At 45.4% G+C, this 23,234-nt stretch overlaps 1 protein-coding gene across 2 annotated transcripts in view; it reads right to left on the bottom strand.

Annotated features, from left to right (window-relative positions):
- Window positions 1–22,439, bottom strand: part of KLF7 (KLF transcription factor 7) — an 85,948-nt gene extending 63,509 nt beyond the window's left edge. For both annotated transcript variants that reach the window (XM_047082441.1, XM_047082442.1), the window contains exon 1: window positions 21,887–22,439. In XM_047082441.1, the coding sequence (XP_046938397.1) occupies window positions 21,887–21,988 (102 nt within the window). In that variant the 5' untranslated portion in view covers window positions 21,989–22,439. The remainder of the gene's footprint in view (window positions 1–21,886) is intronic.
- Window positions 22,440–23,234: the final 795 nt, after the last annotated feature.

The raw sequence follows: 23,234 nt of genomic DNA, 5'->3' as shown, positions 1-23,234 counted from the left end.
ATTAAGGACAAAATGTGCAGGCACATTTGACCTTTGGAAATGCAGCCCTCGTTGGAAGCTTCCAGATTCAAAACAAAAGCTCCAGGGCTGGAAAAAGAGTTGGAGGAAGCACGCTGTGAGTGCTGGGCCCATCCCCCATGCATTCCCCAGTGACTGAAAGGCTCACAAAATCAATAGAGCAGCATTATTAACTTTGCAATATCATAAGAGAAGGCTTCACTCTCTGCCTGGGTGGAGGGGAAAGACTGGGAGAAGCAGGCTGGCTCCAAGGGAAAGGATGCTTCATTAAAGTCTTAACTCTAGGGAGGCAGCTGCCACGTAAGCTCAACAGATGAACCTGGTGTTGATAGCCTTCCAGAAAAGTCTTGCCCTCGATCCAGGAGTTACGTGGAAGAAAGTAAAGCTGGAGCAAGGTCTGAATGGCCAAGAGTTTTTGTACGGTACAGCCTTCCAGAAGGTCATGCCAGGGGGCTAGCCAAAAACAAAATTTTAAACACATCATTCAAATGTAACACTCTTTCAATGGCAGTGTCGAATTTTAAAGCATCCCACTGTTGCTAATTTTTCACTCACTTTTCCTGGGTTACCTGCAAGTATCAAAATAAATACTTTGTTTTCACCAGAAGAAAGTGCAGAGCTATTGTTATACCTGAATGGAAATGAAACCACCAACTCTATCCTTATGCCCTCTCCGATTTGCCTAGAACTCCCATCGGGCTGGCTCACCACTTCCCGTTCTCAGATCCAAGGAGCCAATCCCACTGTCTCTAGGACCAAGTCAGTGTCACCAACAAATCGTGTGCACATCTAATGACCAAAGAGGGGTTCATTTCATCTTTCCTTTCATATGAAGTATGCTTTGGTCTCTCCTTTATCCTGCCCCCAACCCTCAATAGTGACAGTAACTGGCATTGCAGGGCTGCAAACTGGCAGACATTAAAGGTAAGCAAAGTAAATTTTCAGATACGTCTTAATCCCAAAATCCTTCATCCAACCCTGCAGATTAAGCAAATGTCTTATCTTTGTAAAGTCATTAATGCCTTCAGCTTCTCCAACTCTAGACAATAGCTTAAGCATCCCCCGGCGCAAATCATACCTACATCAATTCAATCCATTTGCTGTTAAAGAAGTATCACACTTCCCAGAAACGTTTTTCCCTTTAACTACATACCAAGGCAGAATTAGGAGAAATATACCTTAATACACTCATTGTCACTGTTCACATCACTCAACAGGGGACAATGGCAACTTGCCAATCAGTTCTGGAGCAGAACTTAAGGAAAGGAATACTCATCATGGCTATATTTTTAAAAACCGGCACCATTGATGACCATAAAACACCTCCTGCTTTTACATGCACAGACTTTGTTACAAAGGAAGGCCTTCACGGACACGCAGAGGCAAAATCTCTCACCTGCTCTGCTTTGCTATGTAACACGGAAAGACCTTTAACTTTTCCTCTCCTTCACTTCCCTCATTTTCTTTTCTATGTAAGGAATACTATGCATCTATTAGAAAATAAGTTAAGGTTAAAACCAAAATCTTTAAACAGTAATACATGTACTCAATGCCAGCAATATCTTTGGAATATGGGATGTGATGACTTCTTTGCTTAGCAAGACTAAAACTCCAGCCACAAACATAGCAGGGAAGTTATAAACCCAAGAGGCTAGTCATACATGAAATAAAAGTATCTAAAGGCTCGTAAGTTTTGTCAACCCCGAGTATCTGTTCCATTTTAGATTCCTTTTGAGTGGTAACTGTAAACTTTCAGGAAAAAGTTCTGGGAACATTTTGGGGAAGTATACCAAAGAGCTGTCAGATGAACAGGAAAATTCCTTGACTATTTCAGATGGGACTGGGCAAGTCACTGAAGAAATATTCTGTCTTGGCATCCTGTCCTTTTCCTTATATCTCAGTCATGATGCAAACTTCTGTGTGTATTTATTTATCTTCGGGTTCTATTTCTAGACTCTAAACTCCATAAGAGCAGGGACGATGCCCACCTGGGTCACTACTGCATCCTTAGCACCTAAATCAGTGCTTAGCATATTGAAAACCCTCAACAAAAGGAAGAAAGGAGGAAGGGAAGGACAAAGAGAGGGAGGACTTAAATGAATGAATGAAAGAGAGAACCAGGAGAGTGATGTCACCAAGGTGGTGACACGGTTCATTCTTGACTCCACTTCCTCTCATAGGATGAGCCACTAACAACGATTCATAAACAAGGCACCACTGAGAAACTCAAGAAAGAGAACCCTCCCCCAACAAATCACAGAAGAGAAATGAAGCACAGCTACAAAATTAAGCACTCTCTACTTCCCTTTCGATAATCTCAATGGTTTATTACGGACCAGTCTTCATCCCTTGTCCTAATGTCTTCGTCCCTTGTTAATGAATGACATACTCTGATGAGCAAGGGCCAGTTGACTTCAGAGACTAGGAGTGAGTTCTGCTCTGAAGTGGCCAAGAAGAAGTAGGTGGACAAGTGGACAGGTAAAGGACAAAGCAGTCCCCACAGCCAGAGAGTTAATAGAGACATGGGATTCTTCTGTTCTCTTCTCTCCACCTATACCACTCTTACATTAAGGCTGCTGGTCCAAAGTCCTCAATTTTTTTCCATTTTTACTTGTAGGTGAGGTTGGGGAATTCAAGATCCACTAGAACCAAACACACCTTGCATCATTCCCCTTCCCTGCCTACTCCCTGAACATTCTCTCTCTGGCCAGTGTTCCTTAAGTACCAGGGCCAAGGACAGTGTACCCTTGACCCCTTCCCCCAAGTCAGACAGACCAATGTAAAACCATCACTGCTGACTCCTGTCTTCTTTCCCGCCACCCTGAGGCCTCCCACTTGCTTTGTTGGGCTCCCCCTCCCCTCCTCTGGAGGCAAGGTATTCCTTCTTCCTCAGACTTCATTCTGGGTAGAGGGAAGCCTTTCCCTTGTTCTTCCCTGAGGGCCCTCCTCCCTCAGAAATAAATACCTCCCAGAAGATCCTGAAAGTAAAGCTTCCAAACTTCCTTTTACTTACTTCACTCATGCCTGCTCAGCAAAGAAAGTAATTGGTGATAACAGAAGGAAAAGTGGATAGGGGAAGGGAGTGGAGGGGAGAGAAGAGGAGAGGACAGGAGAGGACAGGAGAGGACAGGAGAGGAGAGGAAAGAAAAACAGTGTAGTGCTCACATCATCTCTCTTTACCCTGACCCCTCCCTAGAGGGCTTGACTCTACCCCCTGCCATGAGGGAAGCACCCTGGGGACAGGTTGGCCTGGTGAATCCCTGGTGAGCTGCTTTTTAGTGGATCAGATACTTACCTGGATGGGCCAGCCCAGAAGCTTAGCAGGAGATGGGGACAGGTAAACACTGGGAAGCCAGAATGAAACAGTACTTCCCAACTGGATCTAACTCCAGCTTTATCAATGATAAACCTGATACTCAACCTCTGTCTCGCTGATTCTTGACTCTATTTCCTCAAATACGTTAAGGGCAGGAGAAGTGGGCTTAATTTACTGACTGCACTAAAAGAACAGCAATCGTGCTATAATTATAGACCACTATTAACAGTCCAAATTATTGATCCTCTCAAGAAGCTTGGTAATTTTTAAACTAACATATAAGACTTAAAAAAAAACATACAATGAGGAAAACACAAGTGGCCCATTATTCCGTCACCTGGATTGCTCTTTTAAAAAAATTAAAGTAATGAACATATGTGAAAGTAAAAAACATTTATTTTTTTTTAATTTGTTTTTTTTTTACGTTTATTTATTTTTGAGAAACAGACTGAGACAAAGCGTAAGCGGGGGGAGGGGCAGAGAGAGAAGGAGACACAGAATCCCAAGCAGGCTCCAGGCTCTGAGCTGTCAGAACACAGGCTGAGGCGGGGCTCAAACTCAAGGGCCGTTGAGATCATGACCTGAGCCGAAGTCGGACGCTCAACCGACTGAGCCACCCAGGTGCCCCAAGTAAAAAACATTTAAATGGAACAGAAAGGGTATAGAAAGTAAAAATTTCCTTTTCCTCACCCCCCATCATTCTCTCCCCCTTCTCCCCCAAATTGTCGACAAGTACTTACACGTATCCTTCTATTTGAAATGGTAGGCATATCAGCATATATAATAGACATTTGTATTTACTCTTTTTTCTCATTTACACAGAAGACAATTGGCTTTTCGTTTTAACAGCCAAGAGAACCCCGTTGCAAAGAGGCTGGGGTTGGGAGACCGGATTCCTTCTAGCTTCACTGCTCTATCCCTGCCCACAACCACATTTGCCCCTCCTTTTCTAGGTGTTTCTTTCTGCCACACCTACCCCACTAATTCCGAGCAAGTGCCTCAGAAGGAACTAAGCCATCTGATAGCTATATAAAAAGACGTCTCCTTTGGGGGAAGCTGGGTGGAGGGCGCAAGGGACTCTGTTAGATTTGCAACTCATTGCTGAGTCTACAATTATTTTGAAAATAAAAAATGTTTTTAAAAGGGAAACTAAGTCAGTGCCTGATGGGGAAAGTTACCGTGGAGGAACCCTCAAGCGGGAGGCAGAGGAGGAAGCGACAACGGCCAAGCTCTCTGCTAACAGAATGTGCTGAAGGCCAACACCAGCCCTTAGCCCCTGCTGCCCGCGTGGTGCCTGCTGGCCGGGCCTGCAGATGAGCCAGCTCTTTAAATGTCTTAGGACTGGTTTGATTTTCTTTAAAAAAACAAAACAATGTTTTCCAATAAAGCTATTTGTCGTGAACTTAGAAATGTTACCACTAGATCTGGAGCACGTTGTGGGTTTTTGTTTTTTTTTTTTTTTTAAATAGTTGAGCGTGTTTCTATCCTCTTTTAAAAACTCAAAACTAAACCCTAAAAGTATATAAATATTTAATTTTGTAGAGAAAGGTATGGTTCTCCAGATGGGGAGCCCGTCCAATTCATGATCTCAAGCATTTTATGGCCCCACTTCCCCGCAAATCACACTGATGGCAAAAACCCAGCTGCATAGTCAAGTGTTTTGCCACATTCCTGACCCCGGAATCAGATTTCTCATGCGGGCGGTTGAGCCAAAGGGGTGTCCTGACAAATCCCTACAGAGGTGGATTGAGAGGCTGACATTCTGGCCCTCTTCATCTCCACTTTACGTTGAAGGTCTGGAGCTAGAGCAAACTGGAAGCTGCGAGCTTCAGGGGCCCCATCCCAGTCTACCTACACCGAGGGAGGAACCGTATCTGCCATCGGACCCAGCAGACAGAGCAAGAGCGGCCCGTGCCGAGCCACCACACAGGCTGGTCCCCAGGGCCATCCCAGGTGCAAACTTCCATCCGCTTCTAATGGATATAGAAAGACAGAGCCACTCAACCCCGAAAGAGCGAGAGGCTAAAACCCTGGTGGCTCCTCATCGACAGAGGAGGTGTGCTCCCATTTCCACCAGTGCTCCAGGTGAGGCAGTCTGCGACTGGACCTTTGGACCTGACACTGGCCTCCTAAGTCCTCATCAGTATGGCACCTGTCTTAAGTAGCATGGAGATCTGAGCATCCTTAGTAGAGTCAGTGTGGCCCTCACGTCATAGAGATCAACCTCCCTTTTTATCTATAGTTACCTCCTATGAGGAGCATACTGTCACTCCAATCCCTATGTAACGTAAGCTGGGTTTCCCTGGAAGTCAAGCTAAGAGGTCACGGTAAGTCTAGGACTTCCTACCCAGGTAAGTCCCCATCCTCTTATCATCTATCAACATGTGACAGTACATTGTTAATGAGTCACACAGACTTCCACTTTCAGAAGCAAACTGTCCCCAGAATTCTTACTTTTACACAAACCCCAAACTTCCTTCATCTCTGGGTACAAACGCACACACACACACACACACACACACACACACAACTGTTTTGTGAATGGTAAAATACTTCAATCTTTAAAAATTTATCTTAAAAATTAACTCAAATGTGTCATCTTTATCCAGAAGTTTTGACATACTATCGACTATAAACTAAGTTTACTTTTTCAAAATTTATGTGAAAAGCCAACACACACACACACACACACACACACACACACACACACACAAAGTAGAAAGTTTTGTGTCCCTGCTTTTAGACAGCCAGTAGGAAAATTCTTTCAAAGTGCCATGAGTAAGGCACAAATAACAGCCCTATTTGAGCCAATAAGAAGCAACTATATCCCTGCTCAGAAAACTGAACAGAAATCCTAAGGAGGAAGAAAGCGAACAAGAAGTGCTAGTCCAAGGCTTGAAACAAAAGCCTTCCCTGCCAAAGAAGAGAAAATAATAACACCGTATGGCATGTGACAGTTTACAAGTCACTTTCACATCCATGTATCATTTGATTATAACAATCCTATTATTATAATCCCCATATTGCAGATGGGAAAATGCAACTTTGCAATTTGCCCTGGTTTATACTTACAAAGTCAGGACAAAATTCCAGGTTTTCTGACTCCAAATCCCTTGACTTTCCTACCACACTAGGATTTCTCAAACTCCATTTGCATTCTACCTTTCTGTATTTTTACCAAAACAGCGTTCCATCTGTACAACCATTTCCCTATCATTTTCTTTTTTCATTGCCTCACTAAGGCATTATGCATGCATTAAGGCTACATGTATTTTTAAATACTTGTCCTGTAAATGTCCATCCATAAAAGCTAACCATAAAATTAAAAACAAGAGAACCCAAATGACAGTAACTTTTAGCTAGGTGTTCGCCTGCCAATAGTTCTGGGTCTGAGATCTGTTCTCTTTTTTGTGAGAAGAAGAAGGAGAAGGAGATGGGAAGGAGAAGGAGAAGAAAAGGAGGAGAAGAAGGAGGGAGATGGAGGAGGGAGGGGAGGGCAGAGGAAAGAGAGAAAGAGAAAGTGAGAATGCAAGAAAAGGAAAAGAGAAGATGGAGGAGGAAAAAAAGGAAAGATTATCAAGCCTTTGTTGTTGAAAACATACCAGTACAAAGCTGAGTCTTTCTCCTTGAGTTGGTCATGGGACTAGAAGGAAAAAAAAAAAAAAAAAAAACTGAAAAGGGGAAAAGATTACCTTCCGTGGTGATTCCTTGTTATTTAACAGTGTTCTTGAAGCTCAAGAAGTGCAGCCAGCCCTTTAAGAGGCATGGCCTTCAGCTATGCTGCACCATGCATTGTGTTAGCATGGGAATGCATTTAAAATATTGAAAAGGGACTCACAATTCTTGAAGGCCCAATACTGGCTTGGACTTAACTAATGATCTCTAAGGCTCGGACAGGTTATCTGCAAATTGAGGAGGAGGGAGAGGAATTGCAACAAGGTGTCCCATGGTCCTCAAATTCTAATATTTGTAAAATCCTAGTCTCTATGAATAAGGATCATAAAAAGGAGATCATGGGGGCAAAAGCAGGAGGAGAAGTAGGCAGACACATCTTGGGTAGAAAGACAAAGGTTTTTCTGCATTCTGCTTCTCTTTCATGGAAAGCTGTGTCAGAACATTTTAAGTTCACATAACGTCTACATTTTTCTTTCTTTCCTTCTTTCTTTCCTTCTTTCTTTCTTTCCTTCTTTCTTTCTTTCCTTCCTTCCTTCCTTCCTTCCTTCCTTCCTTCCTTCCTTCTTTCCTTCCTTCTTCCTTCCTTCCTCTCTCTTTCCTTCCTTCCTAGAAATATTTTTTCAGAAATGTTTTAATGGTAGCTAATTCACACAGGAAGGTAAATAGTTATTAGTTTAAAAGTAATGAATATATATATGAACAAGATAATGACCCTCGACCTTTACTTAGCACTCAGAAATTTTTAAAAAGGAAAAGGATCTGGAGATTGGAGAAAAGGAGGAGAAACCCCCAGCATCAAGTAATTGAAAGGAATGGCTTTTTTAAACAGGAAAAGAATGACCCTGAAAATCACCATCTGGTCAACCTAAGTGATATCCTTACTAATATAAGGGAACCACTATAACATAATATATTTTTTTAAATACCTTTAATGTAGAACAGCATCCTGAAAGCATTAGAAAATGAAGGCCAAGTGCCTTGCTGGCAGTATTTGCGTGCCAAGGGTAGGAAGAAAGCAAATTACTGGATTCTCAGGAAAGTACTTTATTATAATGCCCCGGGGTTCTTCACACAAAAGGCATCACTTTCTCAGTGAAACAAGTCGTCTAAAATTCACCTCAACAACAACAACAACAAATCAGCCGTTAAAGCAGTCAATAGGATTCTATACAACATGTCTCTATGTCAGACTAAGAAACCTCAGAACTGGCTATATGTTTTTCTTCCACAAAAGGAGTTTTTCCCACCACTGACCCATCGGGTCTCTGGGAGTGACAAAAGAAACCCTGACAAATAGCAGTCATTTGGTAAGGAGGGCTGTCTGACCAAAAAATACGTTTAGTTCGGATTGTCCCTTTTGCTCTCACTTAGACCAAGGGGAGGCTGCACGCTCAGGAAGCTCCGTTTCCAAATTGGAAAATGTTGCAAATACCAATAAGGAATGAACATGCTCTGGAGCAACTGCTCGGTGCAGGCAGGGAGAGGGGTAAACCAGATGGTCTTCTCCATCCCAGATTTTGAAGATCTACAACAGAACCTGGATGACTCGGAGAAATTCAGATGCAATTTGGAAGCTGCTTTATAAGACAGAATCCTAAACAAAGGCACTCAACAAGGCAAAGAAATCTAAGATGCAATGAAAATGGGTTCTGGGCAAAAGCAGAAAGCCAACCGGTTTGACACTGGGCGGAGCGGGGGAATAAAGGTTGTCCCCGAGTCATAGCATTTTGGAGGGGAAGGTGCCTTCAAGAGCTGCCAGTCTAAGGGTCACAAATCCAGACGCATGCTCACCAGGTCAGAGATCAGAAAGGAAGCTAGGTAGAAATAATCGGTACAAGGTTAATTGAAGAGTGCCTGATCTGTCTAAAAGCATTCAAATGAAAAGAAAATTGAAATAGGTGTGCCGGTCAAATAAAACACCTCTTCAAGCCAGTTCAACCTAGAAGCTTCCTGCTTGTATCACTGATAATCTAACTTTCCCTAGCTCTACCCCATGGTGTAACGCACAAGGAAACACACTAACACCTAAGGACCAGAGGGGTCACAACATTTGATGACAAGCGCAAAACACTGGGTATATGTGAGCCAAAATGGCAGAATTATGTTGCAGCCTAAAATGACATTAAATAGAAAAAAACTAAATGATATTAAAGCAAAAATCTTCTGCATGTCTTGGGTTTGGATATACTAAGTTCACATGAAAACAAATTACCATCCAGTTAAACACAAAGCTACTGAGAAGCGGGGGAGGATGTATGCAGAGAGAGGCTGTACGAAACAACACCTAAGCAACCAGAGACTCAGGTAGTTAAATCTGTAGTTACATTTGTCACAATGGACCTGGATTAGCGGCAAATGGAGCTCTGACTTCCATGTTCCAGGCAGAAAAAGTGGGGTACTTAGAATCCTTACATCTTGTTTTTAAAAATATTTTTCTAAGTTACATGTTCAAGGTTCCTTCGAAATATGTCTCAAAGAGCAATATAAGAAAATTCCTATCCATTCCTGGTATTGGCTAATGTATATTTTTACAAGATTGGATAAATGTGGGACTTTTAAAAATGTTCATTTATTTTGAGAGTGAGAGAGAGAGAGAGAGAGAGAGAGAGAGAGAAAGGAGAGGGGCAGAGAGAGGGAGAGAGAGAATCCCAAAGCAGGCTCCACGCTGTCAGCACAGAGCCCCACGTGGAGCTGAACCTTACAACCATGAGATCATGACTTGAACCAAAATCAAGAGTCAGACGCTTAACCAACTGAGCCACCCAGGCGATCCACTTGAGAACTTTTTTAAAAGTGAAATGCCAGGAAAAAGATCTCATGGATATAGTAAGTCGCATGAAGTCTTCCCAGGAAATCTATGAAGTGGGGAGAAGGATGAGAACATTTTCTCTCGAGACAGCCGGAAGCAGACTAGACAAAGAACTGGAAATGTTCTTTCAAGGAGCCCCCCTCCTGCCAACCAACGGGACCTTCCTTCTCTGGCTTCTACGTATCTGAGAAAACACAAATGTACACACTCCACAGAAGGAGGGAAGGCAGTCTGCACACAGAGCTGGCATCCCTGAAATGAATCTCTCCATAGGTGCTGGGCTAAACCTTCAGTATGAGGAAATAATCTTGGCGTTTTATAGCAGCATGTGCGTGATTCTTCCCCCTCCCCCATAAAACTCCCAACACGAACAACCACATCAAATTATTGCTTTTCAGAGGCCAATTCAAAAACGCCCCACTTTATCACAGAAAGAATATTCCTTGTGTATGTGAGTGCTTCCATTATGTCTTATTTGAAGGAGGAAAATGAAATAAAAATCCTATCTGAGATATTTATAGATCTCATAAAACCTGATTCACTCTCATAAGCTGCTGTAAGCTCAGTCATCAGGTAAGGCAGAAATGGCAGGTGTAGTAACCAGCACTGTATTATGTTATATATGCCTAATTCTGGCTCTTAAAACATAACCACACGCTGGAAAAACTTAAGAGAAGTAAGTCCTAAGTAAGATTGGAGAGAAAGAAAGGGGAATGGCTTCGACACAGGCATGAGCGGGCCAGCCCGTCATGTAGGCCCCCGGTCAGGCCAGTCCTGCCCCAGGTCTAAGTATAAGAGACTTCACAAGAGCTTCCCCTGTGGGATGGATGAAGGAATGCCATGCCCGATGCCCAGCCCTCACGCTCGCCCTGCCTTCCACCATTCACCTTTCCCTAGCCATTCCGGGGATACCATTTAGAGAAAAGAGCATCGTGTCGCTTTGCACTGTAATTGGGGAGAGGGAGGATGGTTGAAAATGGAGAAGGAAAGGGAATTTGTTAAGTGGATGCTACATGCCAGACCGTGGGCCAGAGAACCAATGTGCCTGCCCTTACATGGGCATTATTAACTCCATTCCACAGACGCCAGAATGAGGCTCAGAGACGCTGTCTCAAGGTTTCAGCTCTGCCTTATTCCAACACCTCCGTGTAATTTGGCTACCACCAAACACTGTGACCTCAAGGAGATGTAGCACAATCCAGTCCTCTTAGAGATGACAAAACCAAGCCCCAGAAAGAAGCCATACCAGAGAACGGTTCAAATCCATACAGGTCCATTGGTTGCCAGGCCATCGTCTTTAGCTTCTGCCCTGATGTCTCCTATCTAATCAAGAGTCTGCATAAATGTTAAAAATTCAGAGTGTCGAGCAGACTGCCTGAGTTTGGATCCTGGCTCAATCGCTTCCAAGCCACTTAATACCTCCAACCTCGAGGTCTCCCTCCGTAAAATGGAGATACACAGAATCTGTATCTCACAGGGTTGGAAGGACTAAATGAAATGCTGCAGATAAGGTGCTCCAGTGAGATCATCCGCAGGAATGAAGATGTTAGACATATATTAGATTTTATTATAATGCTTACTTGGCGATAGGAAGAGTCACCGAGTGGAAAGAGGGAGGAGGAAAACGTGTTCCACCACTGGTCTTGCAACTCATTTACTTCGCAGCCACAAGAAGACAACTTGCTCAATCTTCCTCTGCTTCCATTTTCCCACCTCTGAACGGGAAATTCTGTAATATCTGCCCGCTCCTTGGCCACAGGAGGAACGTGCTAACGACAAGAGACCATGAGCAAAACACCCTGATACCTTCTGAACAAAAGCTTAATACAGATGTTTGTTAGACGCTCAAAAGCAGTGAGAAAATCCCCATCACAGAGGAAATTCTCTCCTGGTCCATACTGAACACTGAGTGAGAGAGGCAAATGCACAGGTGGGGGCTGAACAATCTTAAGAACACAGAAGTGAACCCAACGACTCAATTTGACACGGAGCAGCATCTCCGGGGGCTTACGGGAGAATCAGCTCCGCAAGGGGCCTCTTCCCAGAAGACATCTTCTATCACCATACGCAGGGACTGTGCTCTGTTATCGGGATCTATGGTGGCCATATGAACAAACATCAAAAGCTCAAAAGGTATGGGACGGGGGCAATCTATTTCCACTCCTTTGCGCGCTGACAAATGTGCCGCCTCTCCAAAAATAAGAGCCAGCACCGTGAGCACTCCGTTGCATTCCTGCTACCCGAGCTCCGGAAGATGAGCCCATGGAGCGGGGTCAGGAACAGGCAGGCACTCCCTTGCACAGCAACTGCTCCACAGCTAATTGCCGTTTTCACAGCTGGGTTGAGCTTTCCAAAAGGCATCCTTCAACCCTAAGCTCTGAGCTCCTCTCATGATGTTCTTTCTCCCCAACCCGTACCCCCATCAAAGGCAGTTTATAGATAAAAGGATGTAGCGACAGTACATACATTTTTGCAAACATCACAGTGTGAAATGGAGGCACTTCTAAGGCTTCTTTGTGAAGATCACCACATGCCACGGTCATTACCACAAGAGCTAAGCCTTCCACGGACAAGGAGGCAGCCTCCTTGCCTGGATGTCCTCCGTGGCAATTTTTCCACAGTTTATTTTTGCTCCTCTTACTAGAGACATGGGCCCTTTGAAATCCTTTATAAACAGAATCTACTTCCAAACAGTGAGGTCAGTAAGAAATATGGGGAGCTGCTTCCTAACGTCTATCTGGCATCATCCAACAGATGTTCATGCATGCATCCATCCCTGTGAAACCACAGAGCAGGCTGAGGTAAGTGGAAAATCATGGTCAAGGGCCTGCCGCGAATGAATTATTTGAAGCACGGCATGGCGGCAGTTGAACGCCCAACACCACAAAGGTACCAGAAACGGAGTTTGACCAGGTTAAGTAAACCTGTAGAGGGTCACAGGAATGTGAGCCAAATGGGACCGCACTTGACACTTTAAGGTGAGGGAAAGCAAAACAAGAAGGATGAAACAACGCTTGGGCAGTCGCTATTAACCAGTGAGCTGGATGAAGTGCATCCACCGGCACTGTCCTGCTTTATTCTATACCTCTGTTACACTTGGACTCCAAGTTACACAAGAAATCAGGTATTTCCATATCAGCAGCAGGCACCGACGACTCTGATACACCTGATATTAACTCTCTGAAGCTTAATGGCTCAAAGCCTTGGCTACCTATTGGAATCACCTGGAAGCTTAAAAACCAGCAACAACAACAACGAAAACAACCGTGCCTGGCTTCCGCTCAAAGGGATACTGACTTAATTCGTCTGGGGTGTACCCATGATTGAGAACTATTTGCTGCAGACATAGTCAAATGTTAACTCCTGTCATATCATAATCGCTACATATGTATTGAATGCCTACTGTGTGCACAGCTCTCTATGAACCTGAAGGGTTACATATTAAAAGTTTATTAGCAGTGCACCTGGGTGACTCAGTCAGTTAAGCATCTGACTTTTGGTTTTGGCTCAGGTCACGATCTCCTTTTTCATGAGTTCGAGCTCCACATCGGGCTCTGCCCTGATAGTGGGGAGCCTGCTTGGGATTCTCTCTCTCTCTCTCTCTCTCTCTCTCCCTCTCTTTCTCTCTCTCTCAAAATAAATAAATAAACCTTAAAAAAAGTTTACTATCAAAATTATAATCAAGGCATCAACTCTGCTCTAAAATATACCACCTCATTGGAAAACTAAGTCAGCGGGAAAAAAGGAAAGAAAAAGAAAGGAAAATTGTACTATAAGACAAAACTAAAAAGCATCATGAAAAATTAAAAAGCTCTACACAAGAGCGTACAAATAGTAGCAATTACTATTGGCCAAGGGAAGGGAAAGGAGTGTCCTGGAAGATGTGGCAACCATCTGAAACTTAAAGGATGGGTAGAATTTGGACAAACAGAATCAGAAGGGAAGAGGGAGGAAGAAGGAAAAGGCTAAAGGAAATGACAGAAATAAAGACAGAAGCAGGAAAGGCACAGTCATCCAGTTTGGATGGCATTTACTGCACTCAGGAGGGGGAAATGTGACTATTACCCAGGCCGGGAACTGGAACATCTTAGAATATCCTAAGTCCTTAAAGTTTGGCCTCATCCTATGTGCAAGAGAGAAAAAGCCATCGACAGCTTGAAGACATGGTGATGGAGGTAGAAAGTCAGTCCAGGGGAAGTGCAAGGGGCTGCTCTGCGGCAATGGCAGAGGGAGCAGGAAGTTGAAGAGCACGGTGTAGTATGTCAGGGGCCAAATCAGTGGGATTTTCCACCTGATTGGATTCAAGGGAAGAGAGGAGCCAAAGATGACTAGAGCTTTCAAACCTAGACCACAAAAAAGAAGGTCATCTCAAAAAAGAAACTGGGCAGCCAGGAAGAGGGGAAAAGAAGTTGCTGAGTTCAAGCTTTGGAACACATTCAACTGGGATGATCCTGGGACAACCCCTAAGGGCTTTATTGTCAGTCCCATGTTTTCAATCCAAAAGTGGGGCCTGAAATTCAAGAACATATCTGGAGTTGGAGATGGAGGTCACAGCTTTGAGGAAATAAAGAAGTCCCCTTTAGAGAGGAAACTGCGACTTCTAACATCGGTGAGATGCGTTCCCACAGAGAGTATCCCAAGATTGGGTTGAGAAGGGAAAAAATCATCAGGCACAGGGGCAAAGAGCACCCTTCATTTCCTTTGCTCAGGATGGCCATGTGGAATCAAGCCTGCTTCATCCACCAGCCCCAAGAGGACATTCTGAAAGGTTACAGAAGTTGACTTTCTTCCCAACTGCTTATCCCAATATGGAGTATTTTGCTGTTGTTGTCGTTCAAATTTGTAGAACATTACAACCTCACTGCCCATCCAACCTGCTCTAGAAACTTAGAAACACTTCATATTTTTTTTTCCTGAATTGGCACATGATTGCTGTTACAGTTTTGTTCAGTCCCTTTGTTGGCCTGGTGTCAGCGACAAAGCCATTGAACATTCGATGCTTTTGACATAAAACCCCAGTTCTATGGTCCATCCAACCCCCCTACTGCCTACATCCTACACCCTCCTTACTCCCACTCTATGTGTTATCATTTAAGTGACAGTCCTTTTGTAAACAAACCTACACATATAATTGGGGGCTTTTGTTCGTTTTCTTCAGGACAGTGTACATTTTGCAGGTTAGCACACATTATTAAAAGTGGAAAAGGGATTAAATCATACACATAAGCCTTAGCCAAGAAAACCAAGAGCTTGGTTTAGGCCCCAGATAATTCCAAAATTCCATGTACCGGTACTGTTCTAAGTAAAAAGGGCATTTTCTTGTTCCCTTAAAGGGGAGAGAGGACAAGAGAGAGGAAGAAAAAATGAGAAGTGACTCAAATTATATTCAGACAGTGTAACAAAAAGCAAGCAAACTGATGTGGGTATCCAAAAGGGTCCTGAGCCCTGGAACCATCAGCGCTGTTAACCACAGGTGTATGACCTTGGAGGGTTCAATGCCTCATCTGCTTTAACAACCACTTGGTCCAACACTACAGTCTTTGAACTGAAGAAACCAAGACCCTTTTCAGGATTTGAAATTCCAAGATTCTATGTTCCTAGGTTTGGTACGAGGCCTGGGGCCTGACTTTCAATATGGACCCTCAGGGAATGTCAATAAACCCAAATTCAGAAATAGATATCGCATGTGGCTCTACATTAATTATTTTAATTACCTCTAATCATTTCCGAATGACACAGACATGGATGCTGTTTCCTGGCCATTATGGACATGTGTATTCACACTGTATACTCATCTGCCCTACAAGGGCCACCAGCCCCGACAGGCCATTAGCTAAAAGAGCAACAGGAAGTAGTAAATCTAAGGCACACTTTATGAACAAGGTTGTAGCAAAGTGGGGAAACACAGATAGGCATAGGGCAGTACTCAAAAACTCACAAGACTTACAATTTCTTTTTCTGGCAGTTATGTTCTGATTCTGTACTACCGAATTTTGAACATGTTGACTTTCCCCTACTGGGAGTCCAGCTTAGAGGGCAGATATGTAGTAAAAGTACCTGCAGTGTAACCTTCACTCACAAGCTTATATCCAAGTCAACTCTGCATCACCCCAAGAGTCTCTTTGCACCTAACCAGCATTAAGAAAGGACTAAGTCTTTACTGTGACATATTTTCCATATTTTAATATAAGTAAACAAAGAGAATCTCACAAGGTGTGACCGACTGCATTCACCAGCTCAATCAGGAATGGTATCGCCATGAAATCAGAAGTCACCCACACCTCAAGCAGGCTGATACTGGACCCCTAACCAAGACTGCTGCGGACTCTTGGCTGTGATACCAACGTTACGACGCATGTGATGGCGAGGACAGCTAGAAGCTGCTCTATTGCAGGGAGAAATGGACACAACACCCTTAGCAGGACGCTTAGCAAGTTCTCCGGCGCGCCAAAATACCAAGGGAGGAAAACAAAAAGGAGTCAAGATGGTAGAAATAACCCTCCAAATGAGCGGCAACAGATAAAGGCAAGGAAGGGGAAGGAACACGATCATGACCGTGTTTAAGTGAAAGCATATCCTGGTAAAGGCAATGCTTCATTTATTTGGGGAACTCTTACACTAAATTGGGAAAGGACAGTTTCTCAGGTGGATGCTCTAGGGCGAGCACACGATGTAACAGGGTAGAGGGGTGTTTCTTAAGTTGCCCACGTTACATGAAATGCTCATGATTAGGTACTGCAAATCGTTCCACGGATTTTAAGCTATTAGTAGTTGTAGAGCTTCCTAATCTCTGTACTTGTTAAGATTCAGCAGTTTGGGTTAAAATGTTTCTACTTGTTTATGCTAAGTAAGCATTCAGATGATTCAGGAAAACAAAGGGATTTCTTTGCAGAGACCAAATCTCCACCCCTCACTCTCCTGGCACCACTCAGGTTAAATCGGGGAGCTGTCCTAAACTTTCAGCAAATCCTAATTCCAACATACATGCTAACTGACGTACTGAGTGAACAGAATCACAGAGTAGTCTGCGTTCACCAGTCACAGGGTCCAGCATAGGAGATAAAGAACTCCTTGCCCACTACTACAAACTGCAGAGATAGGGGGCGTCAGCCATTCGATCAACACGAGCCAGTTGGGGCTGGCCAGAGTAAACTGTATTTTCCTTTGCCCAACGGGCACAGAGTGATTAAAGAAGACTGCAATGCCTTCTTGGACTCAAAAAGTTAAAATACAGGAATTCTCTGAAGGGAGAAGAATCTGAAGATTTATAAGAGTGGCTACTAAAAGCCCCATTAGGACCCTCTCTAAACTAGTCCCATTTAAGTGGAGAGGCAAAGAGCCCCCACTGGCATTTATATTTAAAATGGGCTGGAAGAGAGGAAGAACCCACATCTGAACACTGAAGGTCTCTGACATACCCACACATAAATCATTTCAGGGTGAGGCTGTCACAGTGCATCTTCTGCTCTGCCCTTTAAATGGATTGGACCCCAACATCACATTCTCCTCAGGGTAGGGGGGGGTGGTGGGAGTTGCATGGAGAACAAAGAAGTCACCATTTCCTTTATCCCCCCACGGAAGACAGATGTAATGAGAATATCTGCAGTGTAGCATCCACTCCCTTTAACATACTAAACTACAAACAGGTAGATGGAATGATCGTGTTCGTGACCCCTAAATCGACACAAAGATGTCTCCATTAAAAAGAACATGGAAAGAATCTATTAAAGAAAGGCTAAGTGTGTGATTGATTGCATACACATGTGCTTTCATTTGTAAAGCTACATTTACTTAGTGACTGCATCCTTATGAAGAACATCTGAATTACAGGACAGTTTTCTTTTCCTTTTTTTTTTTTTTCATCTCCCAAGTCATTATTTCAAATTAAAAAAAAAAATAGATTGATGGTAACTAAAGAGCACCCACATAACATACAAAAAGGCAAAAAAGCCAGCTAGTTTATCCTTTCAGCGTGGTTAGCTAGGCTCCTTTGTGTCTACAAATTTCCCTGGGTGGTGCTGTTGCCAAGAAATTCTAATTCATGACAAGGTTTTCTGCAAATTGGGGACAGAGGCAAACCTACAGATGCAGGGACCCTACAGTTTGCTTTGTCTTTCCGGCTGAGACAGCACCTGGCCGCTCAGGCCTGTAGAAGGCAGTGCACAGGCCAGAGCACCAAAAAGAGGAAGAAGCAATGTAGCTCAGAGAACAAATCCCATCCCTGGTATCATGAGGCTGTTCTTGGAAGGCAACCATTTTTGTAGGTTGTCCCCTAGAGATGCCTCGTATCAAAAGCCCTTGTAACAAGCGTTACAGGGTGCCTGAAACCAAGATGAAATTGCAGTGTTATGGGGACACTTTAGTTCTCACTAAAGTGCCATTAGTTTAAAACAATGGGGGAATGGGGGGAGGAGGGAGGAATGTTCTATGATTTATTTATTTGTTTCCAGGAGCAGTGGAAAATTTTCTCTGAGCAAAAAGGAGGCCTGAAACTGACCCCATCTGCCAATTATGAATCAGCATTAATGACAAGCATAATTCCATCAGAGTTTTCAAGCAAACACACCATGCTCCTCAATGACATGAAGCAAAGCTAAGTGCAAATAACAACTTAGAACTTCGTTACTTGACCCGCACTCCTGAAAGAGCAGGCGAGGTATGGAAAATATATCCAGATTCTAAAAGTCTTTGTAGCTTCTCGGAGAAAAATAACCAAGTGTATCATATCAAATCCTTTTTATTTTCCAAGGCAACAGCGGGTCCAGAAAAATCATGATTTCTATTGGCAACAAAACTCATGAATGTGTTTCCCTTTATCCATCAGCAAGTGGTACCCTATACGCTACTCCAGCTTCTGTCCTACCTTTGACTTTTTCCTACTTTTGCTCAGACAGCTCTTGGAAAATTTCCTGCAAGTTTCCAAAGAACTTAAGGCTAGTAGCCTTAAGAGTTGTGCGTCAGCTGAATTCCATAAAATAATAGACCACAGAAGCACAGTGTAATTTACAGTTATATGACAGGCAGAGATGATGTTACTTGGGCCAAGTGCTTAAGTATGCAGTCAGAGCCGGGGAATGGAGAGCTGTTAATGTAGGATGTCCATCTGGATTTTAAAATTACACCGGCAATGATTTTCAGAGTTGGAGCTGTATGTTGCTATAGACATCACTGCCTGAAAGCCCAATGTCAAAATGACGACCCCTGTGACAGCAGGACCATCCCAAGCTCACTGACGGTTAAGCAGGACGATGATCCCAGACCCCAGTTTAAAATAACATCCCCAAATAGTCCATCTTTAATTTTCAAAGGCACAGATGTTCTTGGGTTTATCATCCAAGCCACTCTTTCTCTACAAACCAAATCAGATTATTAGAATCTCTGTATTTCGTTCATCTCAAGGCCAGGTACACTGTTCACTTGCAGAGAACATCTAATAATTGCTCCCCATTTGACCTCTAAAATCTGATTACCCCAGAGCATCAGGAAACTTCCTCCTGCCTGGGGTTCTTTGCAACAACCTTCTTAAGCCATTTTGAGCAAAGGAGTCTCAAAATTTCACCATCTGATGGTTGATTTGGCCCCAGCAGTTGCATATAACCATCCCCCTCTCCTTACACACAGAAGCAGCAAAGGGTGGGGGAGGGGAGGGCCAAGGAGAGGGAGGAAGGAAGAGATGGAGGTTGGAGGTTTTGTCATCAGCATGAACTTAAGAGTCATAGTCACCTTTAAAGAGAGCAGTTGTGACTATAGAGAGCAGGGCGGAAAGGTCCTTGGAGTGATATCTTATTTAGTAGTGCTTCCCCACAAGTTGTGTTTCGGCATAGAGTAGGAACATGCTTCTCAAACAGCTTGGCAAAGGGTCTTAAGGTAAGAGTAGTTGCCAGTTGGAGAGGGTTAAGGCAAGAAGTAAGGAGGGAGGTGTGTGTGTGTGGGGGGGGTGATATTCCTTGGCCTGCGGTAGAAACTAAGCTAGAGGTTCCTTGAAGGAGGTGAGTGGAGACGGGTAGAGAGAGGAGGGGGAAGGAGAAGCAGAGAAGGCTTCTGAGGAAACAATAGATCTAACACATCCCCGAATTATCAAACCAGTGATGCTTCTTTACATATCCAGACTTTCTCCTGGACGCTCTAAACCAGATCTAGAAAAGCAGGTTTCCTCTGGAGCGGCCTTCCCCCGAAGCAGGCTTTACTACTGTGAAAACTTGAACCAAAACAAAGTTGTGTGATTCATCAGGAGGGAACGCCGTAACAAATAAAGCCAACTTTCTTCCCTCCAACACTGCTTAACAGTTAGTCACAAACAAGGGCTGCCTTGGGCAGGCTGACTAAATCAACAGATTCCCTACCCTAACCTGTCTAGACAGTCGTTAATACGCAACCGGTTTGACACCAGTGGGCTGACAATGTGAAATGGAGGCTATTTCGGAAAATGAAATTCTGGCCACATTTTGGCTTAATTAGCATGTGAAATAAAAGGAGGAAAAGATCTAGCGAGACCCTTCATGAGACAGTCTCATTAAGGATGGGGGGGGGGGGCGGAGGAAGGATGCACTGAAGAAATGCCTTGCGCTAAAAACGTATGAACTATGTGCGCACTGAGAGACAAAGTCGAGTGTATCTGCCAGCATCCCTGGGCAGCAACATACATGTGGACACAGGGGCCGGTACCTGGAGGAAAACTCACAGCCTCTAACCAGGGGAGAACAGTAACGAGTAACAAAGGTACAGTCAGAGGATCGGCTTTGCCCCTCTTCACCCTACACCAAAAGCCAACCCTCACCCGCGAAAGCGGCAACTGTTACTTCCCAGCCTCGAGCTGGCAAATCCCGCTTTGGATCCTGGCAGGAGAAATTCAGCCGTTCATTAGCCTTAACAAGCTGCTGTCATGGAGCGAAGTTACATGAGCAGCCACACACCGAGCCTCTCTCGGTCTTCCCCAAGGGCAGGCTGGTTTCTCCAGGACGGACTGTGCGAGTTCACACTTCCGATGTGCAAACCCAGCCCGTGTTCTTGGACGTTCCATGGGGCACAGTGTAGTATTTTTAAAGGATACCCCAACCCCCCGCCCCCCACCCACCATCTTTCCTGCAGAGTGTCCCTTCAGCAGCTCCTAATCCATGCTGAGAAAACCACTGTTTCCGCAGCAGATCTAGCACTTTCCACTGACCAGCACTTTCTTTATTCCACTTCACAAAGCCCGGTGAACTTGTCACCAGACCCACTTTGCCCTCAGTGGGACGCCTAGCCAAGTTGGCATCGGTGCCCTTCAGCATCATAGGAGTTTCTTAACTAGTCCTCTAAGACAAAGTCAGAGGCACGGAAGCACATACCACCCTTTGTCAGAGGTTGTGCTGTCTAACTAGGGAGGGACCCCAAACAAAAAAAGAGAAACAGGGACACATACAGAGGCATCGCACTGGGGAAACCTACAATGCATGGTCAGCGTTAGGTAGATACATCTTCCCGTGCTCCTCCTAGATATCCTGGAATATCTTTTGTCACTGGGCTCCTCTCCCCTCTGCCCACCTCCTCAATCTCAAAATCAAGTTTCTCTCTTGTCTTGACGCTGGCTAATTACTGGGAAAACACTCCGCTATGCTCCTACCTCCTGACCCCCATCTGACGGTCGTCAGCACCAGTTGAAAGAACTGAACCCGATTTAAGGTACCAAGCAGGTAGAGCTCGAGCATGTAGGGACGCGGTATCCTGGCATTAATGGCTCATCGAGCCCCAAACCACCTTTCCACCCGGTTCCTCCGAACCCCAGAAGTTACGCAGGTCTGTGCTGGGGACAGTGAGCCCGACAACGTGTGCGCAAGGATGTGTGTTGGTGACTGAAACGCAGGCAGCTCAGACCGGCTGCTCAGCTCAGCACGCTAAGGGGTTAGAGGGTGGGTGGAGAGGTAAGCGCAGATGACTGTTTCCGAAAACATTTTAACCAACAAACAGCCAAAAAAGGGTGGGGGGAATAAAACAAACAAACAAAAAATTCAACCCCGAGCCCACACCAACGCAGCCCCTGCGCCTCCGCCGCCACCACACGATTTACACAAGTAATTTAAATCATTCACCTGCTGCCAGGTCTCCTCCAGGGATGGCAAAGCTGAGAAGTAGCCGGTGTCGTGGACAAGTTGTAGCTCCTGGAATATACTATAACTAGCCAACACGTCCATGCTGCTGCTGCCGGGCAAAACGGGAGGAGAAACCCTCCCCCGAACACAGTTGGGTCTGTTTGTTTGTCAGTCTGTCTGGCTCACCCCCCAAGAAGGCAGACATCCAGTGGCCCTTTTGTTTTGTTTTGTTTCAGTCAACTAAAAAGGAAAAAAAAAATCAATGCAGGAGAGAGGAAGAGAGGAGGTGAGAGAGGAGAGAGTGAGTGGGGTGGATGGAGAGAGGCATCCAGCGTGTACAAGTGCAGACCGCTGCCAGGAAAAGGGGACTTCTCCACGGGAGTAACAATTCCCTTCCAGGGCTCTAATCACTCCAGCTCGTGGATCAGGAAGGGGGATGCAAACTCACTGACACGAAGCTGCCATCTATTTCTGCAGCGCTGTTCGCTCCTAATGCAATCTTTGCTCTTTATTTTGGGAGGTTGCATTTTTTTTTTCTCGCGATCGCTTCTCTCCCCCCCGTCCCTTCCCTCCCCACCCCCCACCCCATCCTTGCTAGTTTGTAGTCTCTCCCCCCTCCTTTTCTCCTCCTCCTGCTCTTCCCCCTCCCCAAACTCCCCCCCTCCGCCTGGCTCTCCGCGCAGCCGTGGGATCTCGGAGGAGGGCGTCCATTAGGCCGCGTGTGACCATGTAAGGTAAACAGGGGGCTCATGAAGTCACTGAGGACCAATGGGGAGCGCGGAGCGGGGTCCGGGGCGGGGCTCGGCTCTGGCGGCGAGCGCGGATTGGCGGGCTGCGGATCTCCCTGCTGCCTTACAAGGCGGTGCGAGGCGAGCTATTTTTAGAGGGCTATATAAGGGGGCTGAGGCGGCCGCGCGGCGGCCGGGGAGCGCGAGCGCGAGGGACGGGGAGGGCCGCGGCGACACTCGCGCCGGCTCCCGGGACGCCGAGGCGGCCGGGCTTGGGCCGCGCGCCGGCCTCCGACCTTCGCTTCGGTGCCTGGCGGAGCCCCGGGCGCCGGGAGCCTGCGCCCCTCGGAGGGGCGGGGTCGCGTGTCGCCTTCCTGGCGGTGACGCGGCCGGTCTGGAGGTGAAAGTCCAGAATGCGGGGTTAGGATGCCTCCTGGAGGAGGAGCGGGGCGGGAGCCCGGCGGAGCTGCCGTCGGGGGGTGGGGGAGGAGGCAGTGACACTTCCCACTCCGCCCGGCTCCGGGACCCGGGGGCGGGGAGCCGCGAGGGAGAGGCGTGCAAAGGGGGGGGGGGGGGGGGGACGGGGGCTCACTAAAAAATAAACCGAGAAAGAAAGAAAA

Source organism: Lynx rufus, unplaced genomic scaffold, assembly GCF_022079265.1.
Source record: "Lynx rufus isolate CCGP_SWC_20201006 ecotype Redwood Valley unplaced genomic scaffold, mLynRuf1.p SCAF_2, whole genome shotgun sequence".
Taxonomy (NCBI): domain Eukaryota; kingdom Metazoa; phylum Chordata; class Mammalia; order Carnivora; family Felidae; genus Lynx; species Lynx rufus.
Note: the sequence above shows the minus strand (reverse complement) of the source record. Positions and strands in the feature narration are given on the sequence as shown.